At 33.6% G+C, this 20,919-nt stretch overlaps 1 protein-coding gene across 2 annotated transcripts; it reads left to right on the top strand.

Moving 5' to 3' along the window:
• The first annotated feature begins 5,170 nt into the window (after positions 1-5,170).
• Positions 5,171-20,771, top strand: LOC143257321 (uncharacterized). Of its 2 annotated transcripts, none has more exons than XM_076515819.1 (4): positions 5,171-5,324; positions 14,545-14,635; positions 18,172-18,351; positions 19,246-20,770. In XM_076515819.1, the coding sequence occupies exons 1-4, from the start codon at positions 5,313-5,315 to the stop codon at positions 19,476-19,478; spliced, it is 516 nt and encodes a 171-aa protein (XP_076371934.1). In that variant the 5' UTR covers positions 5,171-5,312; the 3' UTR covers positions 19,479-20,770. The 2 variants fall into 2 exon arrangements, with proteins under 2 accessions (XP_076371934.1, XP_076371935.1); XM_076515820.1 differs by lacking the exon at positions 5,171-5,324 and adding an exon at positions 5,366-5,492 and having other exon boundaries at positions 19,246-20,771.
• The last annotated feature ends 148 nt before the right edge of the window (positions 20,772-20,919 follow it).

Below are 20,919 nucleotides of genomic sequence, written 5' to 3'. Positions count from 1 at the left end.
TTCACATTTGTATATATATATATATATATATACCTAGTCTCAAAATTACTAAGAGTTACAGTAATTTATCACATAGCTTTAATTCCATGTCAAACAAATTGCCACTTTCCACAAAAGCGGTTTAGTGTAAGAAACTTATACCGCGTCCAGTAGATGGCAGCACAACATATTTCATAAGAAGACATATGAAATAAAACAAGCTAAAAATGTGAATTTATTTTAATTTCTGTAATCCCAGCATTTTGTTTTCTTATGTTTACTCAAAGTTTTACCCATACAAAAAAACCACAGAAGTATAAGAGATTCCAGGAAATAGGAAATACCGAGTAATACTTCTAAGTAAACATGTTAAAAATGATTTTTATTTAACACTTATTTTACCATTACCTCGAATTTATTCAACATGTGATTGTTGAGAGAATATGTAATAAACTACAGTGTTTTATAATACAACCTAATGTTAAAAATCAGTACTGAAAGTTGTGGTCTAAAAGTTAGTTTGGAAGGTCCAAGGTTCGCGCCGTATTGTTCTGGAGTTTCGGTTGTTGTTTGTTACAAGATTAATACTCAATTCTACTTCTCATTTTAAACCCAGAACTAGTCTTTATGACGGCAGGTGTTACTGGTTGGTTAACTCTCTCTTGTCACTAGTTAATATTTAGGGATGGCTATACTTGTTATCCGCAGGTACAGCGGTAAGTCTACGGATTTACAACGCTAAAATCAGTGGCTCGATTCTCCTCGGTAAACTCAGGAGATGGCTTGATGTATCTTTGCTATAAGAAAACCAACCAACCGAAAAAAGCTATACTTAAACTACGCGAATTTCTAAACTGACTGTTTAGCCCTCAGTGCCGTTAAAGTAGATTGTTTGTTCATTTGTTTTCGAATTTCGTGCAAAACTATACGAGGGCTCTCTGCGCCAGCTGTCCCTAATTTGGCAGTGGGAAGGCAGCTAGTCATTACAACCCACCGCCAACTCTTGGGCTACTCTAATACCAACGAAGAGTGGAATTGACCGTCACATTATAACGTCTCTCTAAAAGAGGCGAACGTGTTTGGTACGACGGGGATTCAAACCCGCAACCCCCAGATTACGAGTCGAACGCCTCAACACACCTGGCCCGTTATAATAGAAGAAACGAAGATACCACACAGGTCAACAGTTCATCCTTGTTAGATTTCCATTGTTACGATAACAAAGGATGATTTAATTAGTTTTCTATTTACGTTGCTAAAATAAAAATTTGTTCAGATAATTTAATTCGCGATGGTCCTGTTTACCATCATCTGTTTAGCGACAAACATCCAACAAGTAACCAAATATGTACCGTTTATTGATGTTAATTTCCTATTGATAATTGTTGATCAGCTAACATAAGTATATAAATACATATAAGAACAAATTTTAAAATAGATTTTTGTGGATGACCTTTATTTGTATATAGGGTTCAAATCCCCGTTACATCAAACATGTTCGTCCTTTTAGCCGTGGAGGCGTTATAATGTGACTATTAATCCCACTATTCGTTAGTAAAAGAGTAGTCCAAGAGTTGGCGATGGGTTGTGATAACTAGTTGCCTTCCCTCAAGTCTTACGCTGCCAAATTAGGGACGGCTAGTGCAGATAGCCCTCGAGTAGTATTTGTATCTAGTTTGTTCGTGTTACCATTTGTGTCTACTTCGTTTGTATTAGTAAGTATTTGTATCTATTTGTTCGTGTTACCATTTGTATCTAGTTTGTTTGTGTTAGTATTTGTATCTAGATGTTTGTGTTACTATTTGTATCTAGTTTGTTCATGTTACCATTAAACAGGGTAGAGGAACATGAAAAGTTAAGGCCTGCTAATAGATCAGATATACTGGAAGACACCCTAGAGGCGCGTGATGTTGTCGTCCATCCAAACTGTCTTTAAGAATACAATGATGTGCAAAAATTATCTTAGACACAACGAGACCATTATTAGGCACGTGCATGTCAATTTTAAACTACTCTAATTTTTATTATGTCATGTGTAATTTTAACATGAAAATATTAAACATTGTAATTGCATGTATTTTCCATTGTTTCAATAAATAAACTGAAAAATAATAAAATGGAGTATATTATCAGCTTTATCGGATACTTAGGTCCTCTTTTGTTGGACGTGTGAAGGTGAGGCACACCTTCGTATAGTAAACTTTTTTTACGATTTAAAAAACAATGTTTCTAGAGGCGCTGTAACAGCAGAAAAGTCGGGGAAAATGTTTATATAAAGTGAAAACATTTAAGTATTCGTTATCTATTGGCTCGTTATTAAATGTGGTAATTTTTGTAACCTTTACGAGAGATTACGAATTAGGGATGATGCTTGAAGCTCGCTTACAAGACTTGCTAACACAATGTTATTATCTTATTAAGCCCGCTTACAAGACCTGCTAACACAATGTTATTATCTTATTAAGCCCTGCTTACAAGACCTGCTAATACAATGTTATTATCTTATTAAGCCCTGCTTACAAGACCTGCTAACACAATGTTATTATCTTATTAATATACTACAGCAGTAGTTTCACATCAAAAATATTTTAAAGTTTCTTTAGTTCTCAATAGATGAAGCCAATATACAACTATAATGAAAACTTTTATTTGAAACAAAAGAAGTAACATTTCTAATACTTAAATCTTGACGTCGTGAACGATAATTGTTTTAAATTTTCCTCATTATTCATGATTTATTAACTATCTCTAGTTTAATTAGTTGATCTATTTAACAGTTTCCATCGATTGTTTATGAAACATATCTGTACCGCATTTTCAATATCCTCCCTTTACTTTGTGTAATAAACCATTATTTTCAAAACATTGTTTACCAGGATTGGTTCAATGATTATTTAATTAAATCCACCGAGGGTTTAATGTGGTTTCAGATCAGTAGGCCTTCGTTGGGACAGCGGTAAGTCTACGAATTTACAATGTTAAAATCAGGGGTTCGATTCCCCTCGGTGGACTCAGCAGATAGCCCAATGTGGCCTAGCTATAAGAAAAACACAAACACACACACTGAGTTCAGTAACGCGAAAACAAGGTGATGACAAACAGGTTTATACTTATGTACAAGAAATTAGTAGAAAACTGTTACACTTATAGAGGAGTATGTCCGCTAAAACATTTGTTATTTCCACCAAACTTCCACTGTAGTTAGTTAGGTTTATTTATCTTGCCCCCGCTAGCACAGCGGTATGTCTCTGGATTTACAACGCTAAAATCAGGGGTTCGATTCATCTTTGCTAAAAGAAAACACACAAAAACACACATTATTTATCTTAACTTTAATCATCATTATTTTAAACATTATAAAAAATTCACACATAATATTAATAACGAACTGTACTTCATACTAGTAATGAAGTCGATATCACAATAACAATAGTGACTTGTATTGATAACGTGTGTAATAATGATTGTATTTTAACCTCAAGTGAAACACAGAGTACAGCAAGAAAGAAAGTTGCTTCAGGCGTATTTATACGCGTGTGTTTATTTCATTGGTTTTACAAGTTTCACAGTTCTAGAAACGTCGGTAATAATTGCCGTGTCAGATAAGGTCTATCTGTTGTTTCAACTGAAAACTCTCAAATAACCTCCAAATAAACAAATAGTCACACTTTGCTAACCACGTAAATATAAGTCAGTTAACGAAACTCTTCAAGTGTTTATATATTGAAAAACACTGAATCATCAAAGAATCCCTAAATTTGTACCAGATTTTGATGTCCGTGATTTCTCTTGGCTTGCATGGTCGATTGAAAACTTTTCTTAAAATGACTTTTGTTGGTTCTTCCTAATTTAGTTTTAGTTGGTTTCAGTAACCAGCCAGTCTGTTCTGAGGTATCATATAAAGTTGGTGAAAAGGTTCAGTTCCTAATTACAAGTACACAGAAACTATACAGATAAACATAACCAAGTTCTCAGTGCCTCAAGCTGCAAAGTCTTAACTTCATGAACAAACACAAAGATTTTTTCTTGAACATTTTGTTAAAAGACTAAACAGTGTTCGAACAGTTTATGATAATAAAAATAAAATATAGATATTAATATAAATCAAAGTAACTAATTTGTTGTCCAGTAAATGGCTAAAGTTACTCAGTTGACTAGAATCAGGAAAGGTGTAATTCTCTTAGACACCTTATAAAATAAGCTGTTTAAATGGACCAGAGGTTCTTCTGACAACAAAACTTTTCTAAAATATCCACAATAAATAATTAAATACGATGCTATAAAGTATGTGAAAGCTACATTATTACAATTAATTTCCCCTCGGTGGACTCGGCAAATAGGCCGATGTGGTTTTGCTATAATAAAAAAGCACACACATTAAAATTAATATGCTCTCTGTAGTTTCACTTTTCACAGTTTGTACCAAATGAAGGCTCTTGGTTACTTTTGTTTCATTGTCTTCAATGTTCAAATTATGAGATCTTTCTATTATATTTATTTGTTTATTCATCTCATTGTGTCCATCAATGCTTGAGTGTAATCATTTTAGTTTATTATCATGGTTGGTTATCATGTAATCTTTGGTCTATATTCATCCAAGTTATCTGATAAAGAAAACTCCAACACCAGAAAATAAACACAGAAAGGAACTTAGGATTCTTTACATTACATCATTTTATTTGTGTATTGTAGAACACAATTTACATTCAACTAAACGTCCGGCTCATCATAATGCACTTTAACTCAGTGTTGAGTCTTAGATGAGTTAAGGTTCACTATTAAGATGGAAAAACATATATTTAGGAAAATATTTGAGATAAAACATATTAATTATTAACGAAACAAGATGAATTATAACACATTAAGAACAAAACTTATTAACTTTTATGAAGATTATATCTTATGTTAAACATATCTTATTAACTACCATGCTGATTACATCTTATTAAGTATTAGTCTCCCGCTGGAAGAGTGAAACGTTTATGGATTTACAACGCTAAAAATAGGGAGTTCGATTCCACTCAGTGAACACAGCAGACAGCCCGATATGTCTTTGCTATACGAAAAACACAAACACACACAACACATTAATTGTTATGTAAACTTTAATATTATTAAATATTATGTTTTATGAAGATTTGTTTGTTTTTGTTTTTAAGCTAGCTATTTAATGAAGTCAAGATTAGACAACAGAGGACGCCACTTATATTGTTTTCTTATTGCTAAACGACGTAAAGTCATTTCAACCAGCAAGAAGAGGAGTATACGTTCAACTGAACTGAATTAGTCGGTGATTTTGTTTCCATAAAGTCACAGAAGAAAAGAGAAACGAAATGCAGCTAAAGGTAGGAATAAAATACGAAGTAATTCGTTTGAAAACCGTTGAGAACACGTGTATCTCTCTCTGCCAGCACGTCGTTGTTGGTTACTATAGCGACAGACTTAAGAAAATCAAACAAGTATACGGGCGGATGGGCCTAGATACAGGTGTACTAGAAAGAATACAGTGAAAGGTAGGATTTACATGATAGAAATTACATACAAAAAGGATTGTTTCTATTAAACTAATAACCACTGTCCTTGAATGTCCAACAACACCTGAACTTTTGATTTTAAAGTTACTTTGTGATAATTTCATAAAAGACATCTATATTTCTCGCTTTTGGAATATACGTGAATTGGTGGCCATATTTAACGCGTCGCTGGTTTCGGTCTTAAAATGTGATGGACTAAGAGATAATTTCATCTCGGTCGAATTTGTATCTTGGATAGGTCCTTCCACATGATGGTGGCATGCTTTTGTTAAATTATGTTTTGGTGTTACACGTATACACACCTAGATCTGATTACGTCACGAGAAACAAAGTGCTTGTATTCGAAATACTAAGAGAGTTTCATGTTTATACCGTGACCAGTTTTACTGAACGGTTGAACATGAAATTATTTAGAATGTTCGATCTTTTTTTGTTCTTACATGCTTTCTATCAACTTTTTTTAAATGTAGATTTTTAGTTAGAAACTTAATAGGATGTGCTAATCTAAATTTTCTTTTCGTTTTTTTGTAACATTGACTTTGTCAATCTGTAGCAGTTGAAACAAGGGTTAGCATTTCGTTAGACAACGATTCTGAAGGTTTCGTGGCGGCAAAATAACATTGTTCAACGTTACACTTTGTTGTGAAGACATATTTAGTGTCCTTCGTTTCACCGGGTTGTTAGAACAAAGTTTTGATTTCTTACCCATAGATAAAAGTTAGCCAACCCCACAGATACCAAGTTTATTTGGTTTTAATAGGATATTTCTAAGCAGCTTATGGCGGTACACGGGACTCAGACTTTTGTACTTAACCAAGACTCTGCAAGATTCTTTCACAGCTTCCTTAATTATATAACACGTTTTGGGTATTTCACAGGGTAAAATGAGCCACATTTGTTGGAATCTCACGCGAAAACCAAGCACTTTGATAATATTTTCATCGTTTGAAGATTCTTACTACAGTTTAAAACATCTATGTATGTATTTTTTATAAACTGTTTACTTTTAAAAGTTGTAAATATACTGAACACGTTAAGGTATTGTATTAAGGGGTCGTCTTACAAAATCAATATGGTTAAAAGATAATTCAAAGATTATATACGGCGTTAGCTGGTTAGCGAGGAAAATATGCCTTGCGTATCGAAATGACAACATTAATGAAACCTTGCGTTAAACTGGACCTTATTATTCAAAGTAATAGTGGTAAAAATTAGGTGTAGATACAGAACTGGTGGACATAAAAATGAACACTTGAAACTTTATAATTACAGAGATCGGTAGTGGTAGAAGAGTCCATTATTAGCCCTAATGTTCCGTGCTTAACAAGTAGATTTTATATGTAAAAAATGGAAATTAGGTTGAGACAAAGGAAGGTCTGAGAGATACTGTACTAAAAAACTACAGATAAAAAAATGAAACCTAACGACAATACGTACTGTTTATGTGAGGCTCTTTTGTGTTTAAAAAGCGAAACAAATTAATAGAAATAAAAACCGTCAAGCTTTAAGGAATTTATTTTCACCCACAGTAAGTGGAAACAAAGAGTGTGGATGTTTTTTAAGTGGGAACGTTCTTACTACTACATTGGCAGTTCGACGGATACAACAGAGATCAGGGAATAAAACACAGGCGTGATGTACGCAGCTAAACTATCTTTATTTTTGTTAACTGTTTTCGACTTTTCCTCCAGAGAAGTTCATTTCGCAGAGTCTACCCAGTACAATATTAGAACCTGATGGACCCCCCGCCAGAGGGAAGACAGCCCATTGTGTTGCCTTGTACTAGCACAATAATTCTGTCTACGTATGTTAAACCAAAAATTGATATTCAAGTTTGAAAAATAATAATTCCAAATGTGCGTGGGGTCCTGTTCCCTCGACCTGAACTTAAGTAATTAAAGAATTGGACCATAACATTGGAAAGTCGAGTGAAATGATCAAAGATATAATATATATAAATTACCTGATAATAGTTTGGTAATAGGTTATGATACAAACTTCCTAAAGAAGTTTTGGTAACAGTTGTTTCAGTTTTGTTTCACGTCCCTGCCCAAATTTCAGGACCAGAGTGATACCACAATCTATCTTTCTTGGAACTACAAGTTTCGTCACTAACGTAATTTTCATTTACGTTTTTTAAAATAATAACTGAAACACGTTATACCTAATAGCTTATGCAGTACCTTTAAAAAAACTAACAATTATTCATCGAACTCGAAACTGTGCGTGGCCTGACAGTTAACGTATCGGGTTGTGAGTACGACCATGATGACTCTAGAACACCTGTTGCACTCTGAGTTGTGTGAGAGGTTATAAAACGGATATTTAATCCTGTTGTTGAGTATTTATTATGTATATTACCCGGTTTATATTTTCAGAAAGCCATGAAATTTAAAATATTTCAGTTTCTAGTCTTAACCCCAATGAGAGTAGAGTTTCTCGCTACGTTAGATAAAAGAAAAAAATATCAACTGTATATATTAATAATAATAATAATAAAACAAAAGCGAAAGTCTGTCTCAAAACTTTCTAAAATCTCTTTTCTCAGGCTCAGACACTGTCTTAAATAGGCATATAAATCCTGAAGTCCTTGACAATAAAACTTGACGATACGTAATTGTTAGACAAGTTGGCCAGGAGGCTTTGAAAATAAAGGATGAATCCGCTTGAAGCTATTATCTGATTCACTGACGATAATTTGTGGAAATATTGTTTTATCAGTATTGATAGAATTGTTGGAATACTGTTTTACCGGAGTGTATGAAAGTTTTAAAGAGATTTTCTTCCCAATACATATGGGAGTTCAAAACATTTAGTAATGTCTTTGAAATTAATGAAAACATGTAGTAACTGATGTATAGGCGATTCTTGAACATATTACTTTATCTATGTCTATGAATTCTTAAGATATACTTCTATAGGAATTATTAGATATATTTTATTACCAGTATCTATAGAATGACTGCAGGTATTGTGTTAAAAGTAAATATCGAATTCTCATCACACTATAGTATTGTTAACAGAAATACCAACAACGTGTGGCTACCACATTAATACTGATTGTCATGACACTATAATATTGTTAACAGAAACATCAACAACGTGTGGCTACCGCATTAATACTGATTGTCATGACAATATAGTATTGTTAACAGAAACACCAACAACGTGTGGCTACCACATTAATACCGATTGTCATGACAATATAGTATTGTTAACAGAAACACTAACAACGTTTCACTACCACATTAATACTGATTGTCATGACACTATAGTATTGTTAACAGAAACATCAACAACGTATGGCTACCACATTAATACCGATTATCATGACAATATAGTATTGTTAACAGAAACACCAACAATGTGTGGCTACCACATTAATACCGATTGTCATGACAATATAGTATTGTTAACAGAAACACCAACAATGTGTGACTACCACAATAATACCGATTGTTATTACACTATAATAATGTTAACAGAAACACCAACAATATGTGACTACCACAATAATACCGATTGTTATTACACTATAGTATTGTTAACAGAAACATCAACAACGTGTGGCTACCACAAAAATACCGATTATCATCATACTATAGTAATATTAACAGAAACACCAACAATGTGTGACTACCACATTAACACTGATTGTCATGACAATATAGTATTGTTAACAGAAATACCAACAACGTGTGGTTACCACATTAATACCAATTGTCATGACAATATAGTATTGTTAACAGAAACACCAACAACGTGTGGCTACCACATTAATACTGATTGTCATGACAGTATAGTATTGTTAACAGAAACACTAACAACGTTTCATTACCACATTAATACTGATTGTCATGACACTATAGTATTGTTAACAGAAACATCAACAACGTGTGGCTACCACAATAATACCAATTATCATCATACTATAGTAATATTAACAGAAACAGCAACAATGTGTGTCTAAAATAGAGGTAGTGATGTTAAATATATTATTTTATTAAGTACAGAAAATGTTTTCCATCCATTTTGTTAAAATTAATATAACGTAACTAGATCTACAACCACGTTTTTGTAAAAGCAAAATTTATTCTCTTTAACATTTAAAGCCAAATTTTTATCTTCTAAATATTTATTGTTTATAGTTAAAGTGAAATGTATATAACCGTCAGTCCAGTGTACATAAACTTATATCACATGTTTACAACTTTGAATCAAAAGTTATAATGTTAAATTAAAATTTTGTTACAAGAGTTTATTACTTTTATGGGATCTGATTGCAGTAGTTGTTTTTAAATTACATTCTTATATAAGTACACCCCACTCCCACAGGTTTGTAGTTTTGATAATTAAAACCTCCCTAGGCAAACGCCCGGATAAATGGAGTCTCTGATTGTGTCAGGTTTATAATTTAACTTATGTTTGTTTGTTTGTTTTGGAATTTCGCACAAAGCTACTCGAGGGCTATCTGTGCTAGCCGTCCCTAATTTAGCAGTGTAAGACCAGAGGGAAGGCAGCTAGTCATCACCACCCACCGCCAACTCTTGGGCTACTCTTTTACCAACGAATAGTGGGATTGACCGTCACATTATAACGCCCCCACGGCTGAGAGGGCGAGCATGTTTGGCGCGACTCGGGCGCGAACCCGCGACCTTCAGATTACGAAGTGCACGCCTTAACGCGCTAGGCCATGCCAGGCCTTTTAACTTATGTAAAAGTAAGATTACCCGCTTATAAAGAAATTTCACACACAAAAAAAAACGTACTCGACAGTTCCCACTGTGCCTAAGCACGTGAACCTGTATTCTCGAACCATATAGATAGTTCTCCTTTTAATGTGCTTCACGTGAGAGAAAGGTACCAATCGATGATAGGTTTTATATGTAGTCACAAGGAAAGGATTTCACAGACTTCCTTTTGTGCAGCTGTCAGAACACTTAGGAAAACAGCTATTCAGATACAGGGTTACAATTAGCGGATATTTTCAAGGGAAGAAAACATAAGATATCTTCGACTGCTCAACCTCAAAGAAATAAACTTTATCAAATATTTTTTTTCTAATTGTTGATTAAGATTAGACTTGAAATTAAAAATCTTTGATGAATGAGCTGGCTGATGTTACATATTTGGAGAATGCCCATGCTATGTATTTATCAAGATTGTAATTAAACAATTCATATGTGGACATTATTGGCCGTAATGGACAATCTGGTTTATGAGGTTTGGGGATGCCGTATATTTGTGGTGTGCGTGATTCGGTTTTGCGTAGGTGGGAATAAAATATTTTTGAAACTGTGTTGGCTTTTTTCATTTTTAATAGTATTTTGTTTAGTTGCGTTTTGTGTGTACTGTTTTAATTTTGTTAGTGTCTGATAGGATGTTCTTCATTTTTTCGGATCTATTTATTGTGTTCATTATGACTATAGTGTTTCCTTTATCTGCTTTTAGAACTGGCCCGGCATGGCCAAGCGCGTTAAGGCGTGCGACTCGTGATCTGAGGGTCGCGGGTTCGCATCCCCGTCGCGCCAAACATGCTCGCCCTTCCAGCCGTGGAGACGTTATAATGTAACGGTAGATTCCACTATTCGTTGGTAAAAGAGTAGTTCACAAGTTGGTGGTGGGTGGTGATGACTAGCTGCCTTCCCTCTGGTCTTACACTGCTAAATTAGGGACGGCTAGCACGGATAGCCCTCGAGTAGCTTTGTGCGAAATTCCAAAACAAAGCTTTTAGAATTTTTATGTTTTTGTCTTGTTTTAGGTTTTTAATGGAATTCATGTCTCTTTTTGTAAGGTTGTTTTTTAGCTTTCTGTTTTGTGAAATTATATTGACAGTTTTGTGAGAAAATTTTTTGAAAAAATTGTTTAAGATGTTGTTTTTCGGTGTTTCTGGAAAACATAAATTTTTAATTTTTTTCTGGGAAGTTTGACTGTTGGATATCAATAGAATTGTCGAAGTTGGCTTCTTTCTGTTGGTTGTTTTCGGTTGTTTTTTTCTTTCAATTTTTTGAATCACATTAACTCTATACATCCCAACATTAACTAAGAAACCAAATAAACACAGCCATAAAACTATGCTCACCAGATAAATTTAACGACGAATTCAACAAAATAAAACAATACTTCATCAACATCAATAAGTTTCTTCCACAAACGTAGAAAACATTATACGCACACACCTAGATAAAAGCAACTAACAAAAGTAAATATATCCCACGATTTACAAAATCACGAAACCATATACTGCTGCATACCATGTATTCACTACATCAGCAGAAAAATAACCAACATTTGGTAAAAACTAGTAAAAAATGTGACATTCCAGTTAATACCAAATTTACTCAAAAACTAGGCACAAAACTAAGGTCTATACTATATGCAAAATTAAAGAAGCCCTACTTATACAACAACTCAAGCCCAAAATAAACCAATACAAAGGAACACCTTTATACCTATATTAATAATATATTCAACATCTAAGCACGCCCTCTACATTCCTACACTCAATTACACAACCGCTTTCAAATATGTGGTCAGCTATCAGTCAGTTACCTCTTTCTTTCTTTGTAAACCTGACGATGACCGAAGAAGGTCGAAACGTCGTTCGCTCCTCTACATAAAAAGTTTCTTAACCCAAATCAGCCGTTTTTACAAAAATATATGAGTGTAGAACAGACTTATTAATCCTAGTAATATATGACTATAGAACAGACTTATTAATCCTAGTAATATATGATTGTAGAACAGACTTATTTATCCTAATAATATATGATTGTAGAACAGACTTATTTATCCTAGTAATATATGACTGTAGAACAGACTTATTAATCCTAGTGATATATGATTGTAGAACAGACTTATTTATCCTAGTAATATATGGCTGTAGAACAGACTTATTAATCCTAGTAATATATGACTGTAGAACAGACTTATTAATCCTAGTGATATATGACTGTAGAACAGACTTATTAATCCTAGTTTTCCTACGTGTAAACTAAGTGTTGTTTTTTAAACTAAAGATTTAAAAGAGAAATAAATTACTTTTGTTAGTGGAAGATAAACCTCTGGTTAACTAGAATCTTGATCATACTTTCGTGTCCAAAGTACATTCTGCAAATATGGTAAGACAGATGTCGCCACTAACACATTTCGAATAAACCTCAGAAGAAAGGATGCAAAAATGGAGTTTAAGTCGTCTCACCCTATCAGTAACTCTGAGCAACATCGGAAACTTCTCCTGAAACGACAAAAAAGCGTATTTTACAAACTATTTTCAGGTTAAATCCTCAGTTTCAAATCTGTAAAACCATCAACTGATTATCTATTTGCAGTGTCTTTGCTTTTTGCCTGAATTTTGTATCGGATAGTAATAGCTTTGGACCTTTGTATCGTGGTCATTAATTTTTTCGCATATTTGTAACTTGAAAGAAAATTATATTTATTATATTCATTTTCTTGTTCATTTCTAAAAGACGGTATTAACAAAGACTGTAAAAATAAATGATCAGTAATTAAAAGAAATAGTATACACTGAAGTACTATCTGTATTACATAGTTGTCTATACACTTTATTTTACTTCTTTAGTAGAAGTCCTGAAGAACAGGCTGTGCTACTTAGTTGTCTATACACTTTATTTTACTTCTTTAGTAGAAGTCCTGAAGAACAGGCTGTGCTACTTAGTTGTCTATACACTTTATTTTACTTCTTTAGTAGAAGTCCTGAAGTACTAGTTCTGTTACTTAGTTGTCTATACACTTTATTTTACTTCTTTAGTAGAAGTCCTGAAGTACTAGTTCTGTTACTTAGTTGTCTATACACTTTATTTTACTTCTTTAGTAGAAGTCCTGAAGTACTAATTCTGTTACTTAGTTGTCTATACACTTTATTTTACTTCTTTAGTAGAAGCCCTGAAGTGCTATCTGTATTACATAGTTGTCTATACACTTTATTTTACTTCTTTAGTAGAAGCCCTGAAGTACTAGCTGTATTACGTAATTGTCTATACACTTTATTTTACTTCTTTAGTAGAAGCCCTGAAGTACTATCTGTATTACATAGTTGTCTATACACTTTATTTTACTTCTTTAGTAGAAGTCCTGAAGTACTAGTTCTGTTACTTAGTTGTCTATACATTTTATTTTACTTCTTTAGTAGAAGTCCTGAAGTACTAGTTCTGTTACTTAGTTGTCCTAACCGACAATAATTTAGCATATACTCTAATAGGTCCACTCTAGTAGTGTAAATGATACTACGAAAGTGCCATAAAACTAGCAGTATCAATCATACCAAGATAGTACCATATAGCATGTAGTACCAGTGGTACTAAAACAAGTCCCATACAGCTGGTAGTATCAGTGATGTTCCCCTCTGGTACAGCGGTAATTCTTCGACTTTTCAACGCTAAAATTAGGGGTTCAATTTCCCTCGGTGTACACGGCAGATCGCTTGATGTGGCTTTGCTATACGAAAACACAAACACAAGTACCAGTGATACAAAGAAAGTTCCCATACAACAAGTAGTAACAAAGATATAAAGAAAGTTCTATACACCATACTCTCAGTATAAAAGGAAATTACATATTTACGCTATAATCTCGTACCCAGAGATTCTGTTAATATGATATTCACACTACTATCTCGTGCATATTATATATTCGTAAAATAACCTTACCCAGAGATTCCGTTAATAAGATATACATTTTCACGATATAATATCTTTCACGGATATTCTATGAATTTGATATCTTGTTTGTTTGTTTGTTTGGAATTAAGGACAAAACTACACAATAGGTTATCTGTGCTCTGCCCACCACGGGTATCGAAACCCAGTTTCTGCAGACAAACCCTTGTCCGCTAGGGGCGAATATGATATTACATATTCACAATATAACTTTGTATCCAGTTATTCTATGAACATGATATTAGAAATCACAATATAATCTCGTTGCCGTTCATGTTTAACTAGATAAGTAATTACTCAGAAAGGATATTTTCTGAAATACAGTCTTATTTTCATTTGTTTGTTTCAAGCTAAAGATCACCAGTGCTATGGCAGATCATCACATCCAGTTTCGGAATGTATATTTCTACATCGTTTTGATGACAATGTTTCTCTTGTTAGGTAAGGAACGATTTCCTACTTTAAACACTTAATCTTCATAAAACATTCCATTGTTTTCTCATTTTTCATTGTTATTTAAGAAGACACTGATATATGTTATAAAACGTTAGGCTTAGTTCCTCCAGGCGCTGAAACTATACACGTTTAGGTCACATAAATACAAACTCTACAGACAGAGGTCACGTAAAAACTGAAACTATACGTGTTTAGGTCACGTAAAAATTAAAACTACGCGAGCTCATGTCATGAAGAAACTCAAACTATATGAGTTTACAATACAAATGTAAATGTTGAAACTATACGCATTTAGGTCACGTAAAGTCTGAAGTGTCACAATACAGGCTTTGGAGATCCCGAAACTGTTCATCCAAGTTTTTCACTCTGTAATTCTGAATTTTATGTGTTACTCTAACTGTTCACCCAAGTATTACATTATATAATTCAGTAGTTTATGTGTTACTGTAACTGTTCATCGAAGTACATTCTTGTGCAAATTAATTGAAACAAGACAGAAAATTATGATTATTTTCAATTTTATGCGTTTTATTTCTGATAATTCAAAAATTACTCACAAATTAATACGTGATATGACCGCCTTTATTTTTCAGAAGTTCATTAATCCGCTTTGGCATCAAGTCCACGAGTTGACTGCAATCTTTACTAATTTTTGGATCGCGGTACCACACCTCAATTGTGGCCTCAATTAGCTTATCTTTCGTAGTACGGTCTTTTCCCCGAAGTCTTTCTTTACAAATCACCCAAAGAATTTCAATAGGATTTAAGTCCAGAGTGTTTCCAGGCCAGTCCAGCACCTTTATTCGTGTTATAGTCATAAAATTCTTCACAAGTTTCGATGTGTGGCACGGAGTCAGATCTTGCTGAAAAATGCCAGATCCATCTGGAAATTTCTTTTTCAATTCTGGAACGACTCTTCTCTGCAAAACTTCGATGTACTGTGGTCCTCGCATCATACCTTCCACGATATGTAAGCCTCCGACGCCATAGTAGCTGAAAAAGCCCCAAAACATCTTCTTCAAGGGATGTTTTACAAACTGATTGATGTGAGATTCTCGAAGTTTCTCACCTGGAGATCTGCGAACATGCAGACTTCTTTGACCCTGTACGAAGAACTGAATCTCGTCACTGAATAACACCTTCCACCATTGTTCTTGCATCCAGTTCTTGTATTTCAGACCCCATGGATACCGTTTTTTTCTTCATTGAGTTGGTAAGAAGTTGCTTTTTGACTGGTCTCCTTGTCCTTCTAAAGCAATTTCGAATGACGTAATGTTCCTCAAAATTTCGTAATATATCCCAATATTGTAAAATGACCATTTGTTTCAATTAATTTGCACAAGGGTGTATTACATTCTCTAATTCTGTATTTTATCTGTTACTCTAACTGGTCGTCCAAGCATTACACTCTTTGATTCTGTATTTTATGTGTTACTTTACATATTAACCCAAGTATTATATTCTAGAATACTGTATTTTATACCTTACTCTAATTCTTCATCCAACAATTGAACTTTGTAATTTCGTATTTTATGATTTACTCTAACTGTTCATCCAAGTATTACACGATGATTCTGTATTTTTTGTGTTACTCGAACTGTTCATCCTGGTTTTACACTCTGTAATTCTGTATTTTGTATGTTAGTCTTGCTTTTCATCCAAGTATTGCACTCGGTAATTCTGTATTATATGTGTTACTCTAGCTGTTCATCGAAGTATTACACTGTATAATTCTGGATTTTATGCTTTACTCTAACTCTTCACCAGAGTATTACACTCTATAATTTTGTATTTTATGTGTTACTCTAGCTGTTCATCCAAGTTTTACACTCTATAATTCTCTATTTTGTGTGTTACTCTAACTCTTCGCCCAAGTATTTTACACTGTAATTCTGTGTTTTATGTGTTACTCTAGCGATTCATGCAAGTATTACATTCTATGACTCTGTATTTTATGTGGTACTCTAGTTGTTAATCGAAGTATTACACTCAATGATTCTCTATTTTATGTGATACTTTGAGATTTCCTCGAAGTATTGCACTCTACAAACCTGTATTATATGTGTTACTCTAACTCTTCGTCTAACTATTACACTCTGTGATTCTGCATTTTATTTGTTACCCTAACTGTTCACCCAAGTATTACACTCTGTAATTCTGTATTTTATGTATTACTCTAGCTATTTATCCATGTATTACACTACCATGTGTCTACTTCGTTTGTATTAGTAAGTATTTGTATCTAGATGTTTGTGTTACTATTTGTATCTAGTTTGTTCATGTTACCATTAAACAGGGTGGAGGAACATGAAAAGTTAAAACCTGCGAACAGATCAGATATACTGGAAGACACCCTAGAGGCGCGTGATGTAGTCATCCATCCAAACTGTCTTTAAGAATACAATGATGTGCAAAAATTATCTTAAACAAAATGAGACCATTATTAGGCACGTGCATGTCACCTTTAAACTACTCTAATTTTTATCATGTCATGTGTAATTTTGACATGAAAATATTAAACATTGTAATTGTATGTATTTTCTATTGTTTCAATAAATAAACTGAAAAATAATAAAATGGAGTATATTATCAGCTTTATCGGATACTTAGATCCTGTTTTGTTGGGCGTGTGAAGGTGAGGCACACCTTCGTATAGGAAACTTTTTTTACGATTTAAAAAACAATGTTTCTAGAGGCGCTGTAACAGCAGAAAAGTCGGGGAAAATGTTTATATAAAGTGAAAACATTTAAGTATTCGTTATCTATTGGCTCGTTATTAAATGTGGTAATTTTTGTAACCTTCAAGCATCATCCCTAAAGCCCGCTTACAAAACTTTCTAACACAATGTTATTATCTTATTAAGCCCTGCTTACATGACCTGCTAACACAATGTTATTATCTTATTAAGCCCCGCTTTTTTCATTACCACGCGAAATTGTTTAGCTCTGTAGATGGCAATTCGTATTTGGAAGGAAATCAGTTATTCCACTTACTAGGCTTAGGATACAAATTTTCAAGAAATTTCAACGGTGTTATCAAAGTAATTTGTCTTGTATGCAGCAAAAATGATACAATATTAACTTAGTATTAACGTTGAGGTAAAAAAACATGTATTAGAATTTTAGGTCCGTTGAGACAGAATGAACAAATGTTTAATAATTTCACAAGAACCATAAAAATAATCAAATTTGTTAAGCAGATAAATGGCAGATCCACAACTCCAGGTTCTCAACTTTCTGTAAAGAGAGCTCAGCTCTGACGTTTTCTTGAATACGCACTCTAGGAAGAAAATGGGATATCAAATAGGTCGGAAAATTAACGATTTCTGATTTATCATCTATAAATAACGTGCCCGAATACAATATTGTTACGTGAGGAGGTCTAAATCTGTCAGTTACGTTTTACAATGTAACGTTATGGTGATTACGCTTAATATCTGATGAAGGTTTATATGCTAGCTGCACATAGTAATGTTATAGGTTGGACTTTTATGTATTATTCGTTGTATTTCTATCTCAAGACGTTGAAGCCTTAGATTGCTTCAAGTGCGTTTCGATAGAGGGCGACAACCCTGCGTGTGAAGATCCCTTTCACAATAACTACACTACAGACGTGCTGGAGTCTCCCTGCTTGGCGGGGCGGAAACATCGAAATGGACTTTTTCCAGCCACATCGTGCATTAAATTATCTGGAAAATACGGTGAGTATCCTGTACACGAATTGAATAAACTTTAAGCGATAAGCTGATGAAGAATGACCAGGAATGTCAGAACCCGTAGGGCAGGTGGAGGAATCTGCCTGACCAATGAGATTGTCACTCTTGGATTACATTTTATTCAAGCTATGGCGATTGCTAATTGGTGTATTGTTAGAGCTCGTTGTTGACCAAGTATTACATGCACGGTTATGGATTTAATAGGCCTACAAACTACATAGATTAAACCGCACATTTGAAATTATACAAAAATACGAAACGAAACAGATGCACAAAACTTGACTATCAATACATAACGAAAGTCGGTTCTTTAGTTTGAGCCATTTTCATTGGGCGACAACAATCTAACAATATACGATTTCAATTTTGTATCATGTCGTTGCATTTTATAAGCACTTGAATCACAGGAATGACACACAGTGGAAAACTTGTTTTAAAAGTGAAATACGTTTGTGAAGACAATTTTGGTCTTATTTAAAAGGTGTAATCACCTTTAAGATAAAAGTGCACAATGTTTATATTGTAATTCCTTTATATTATATAAGCACAATTCAATTATTAGAAAATACATATTTCATAATATTTACACTTTGATGTGCATGTATGGAAAAAGTGATAAAAAGACATGGCATTATTTTGTTTTACTTTGACAAAATTTTATCACGGATATTTGTCCCATCAAAATAAATTTATTTCTGGCATACCTGAGAACACAGGATATAAAAATCATTATTATTTGTTAGCTGAATACTACGGTGTTACGAGATGTTGTTCGTATATGTTAGCTTTGACAATTATGCTATGAAAGAGCTAAACGTTTGGTGCACGTTAACTAAATATTGGTAGAGGTTAAACACCATTTTTCGTTTTACTCCCCAGGGGATACAGGAGAGTCCATGATTGTAAGGGGGTGTGCTCTGGACAGTGGAACATTGACGATTGACACTGAGATTGTACGGATGAGCCACTGCGGTGGCTTCTATTTCGACGAACGATACGTCAGCGGTTGTCTCCACAGTTGTTCCGATGACGCTTGTAATGGAAGCCTCTCCATTTTCACTTCAGCGTCCTCTCTAGTAATCTTCACATTTTGGATAGTAATCGTTTGCTAAAGCGATAAATTTCCACGGAAATCCGACATCCATTAATATTCTATTCTTCATGACTTTACAGGCTCTGTTCATACTTCTAACATCTGTTTTTGCCAATATTTATAAAGAACGCGATTTTTAGAGATCCGTATTTTGAAGATTTATGACCGTCTTACGTACTTGGAGATTTGGCTTTACACATATTAGTGTTATTTTTATTTGACTTTTGCATTATCAGTTATGCGGGACACACTTTAGTTTAGCCTCGAAAAACATGAATTCGTAGTTTTGTAACACCACGAAGTTTAACACCCGCATATTTCAGATAAGTGGTGTCAAACTTGAAAATAAACTTGACTTTGGCAGAATCTCTAGTAAGAGTGTAGGAGTGAAAGACAATGGTAATAACAGTTTTTTGTATTGTGTTCGTTATTTTGTAATGGTGTCTAGTATATCATGATCGCAGCTAGGCCTAATTGCTAGAGAAAAAGTCAACAAATATGTAGTGTGGGCACTAACGAAAGTTACAGATAAATAAATAAAGTCAGTAGTAATTTATCACACAAGGAACTATTGTAATAAAAGGTGTGTGGATGCGATCTTATATATTAACTATACTCGTCGTTAAACTGAATTTTCTTCATTGAAATTCATATATTTTTTTAAATGACTGACTATAGCCTCATCAGCCATAGCGTATTATTTTCCATGGTTTCAGAAATACTAGCTTTGTCTTAGCGTACACCAGACATCTTCCGTATTTGATAACTGGGAATCCACTTTTCAGAAAATAAAAGCTTAGAGACGGCTTGTATGCTTAAGAAAACTTTGTTACAAATGTACAACGTTTCGACAAGATTATGTCATCAACAGGTACATATTTCTGTAAATATTCACCCAGTTATTTCTCAGTAAAATACTAATGTAAATCCCATAAAATTCGAAATTGGTTTAATTATTTTAATTTGCCTTCAATAATAAAAGTAAAAACATTTTGCTTTGTCGTTCGTAACGCCATTCTAAGCATCACTAGCTCACCTGCCCATTGTCCATATTTTAAAATAAAAAAAATACTTCTAAAAGTTCTTCAGATTATTGTATATATTACGAATAGGACTTAATTGTTTTATTCAAACTATAAATAAGAGCACGTACTACAAACATCTCTCGAAATGGTTTCTATAACTACTTTTAATAATGCTTCAAGGTAGTACTATACAGTTACAAGGCAGGCTTAAGAAGTTGCTTTTTTTAAATTACTGTAATGACACGAGATATTAATGTAGATGGCAAAACAAACCTTTTTATTATTAAAAGTTTTTGAACAAATACTTATTAATTATTGGAGTGTCAAGTTATTGTTTTTAGTTAAAATAAATTTAGAAACATATTGCTAAAGTAAAAATGTGCAAACTGGACTTCAGAAAAGTGAAGACACAAAAGCATTTCCACTTTAAAAGCT

Source organism: Tachypleus tridentatus, chromosome 7 (assembly GCF_004210375.1).
Source record: "Tachypleus tridentatus isolate NWPU-2018 chromosome 7, ASM421037v1, whole genome shotgun sequence".
Taxonomy (NCBI): Eukaryota; Metazoa; Arthropoda; class Merostomata; order Xiphosura; family Limulidae; genus Tachypleus; species Tachypleus tridentatus.
Note: the sequence above shows the minus strand (reverse complement) of the source record. Positions and strands in the feature narration are given on the sequence as shown.

Excerpts from the sequence above, each read along its gene's own strand:
- LOC143257321 (XM_076515819.1), top strand. Across the intron at positions 14,636-18,171 it reads GACAATGTTTCTCTTGTTAG|ACGTTGAAGCCTTAGATTGC; the intron begins GTAAGGAACGAT and ends TTCTATCTCAAG. Across the intron at positions 18,352-19,245 it reads TAAATTATCTGGAAAATACG|GGGATACAGGAGAGTCCATG; the intron begins GTGAGTATCCTG and ends TTTACTCCCCAG.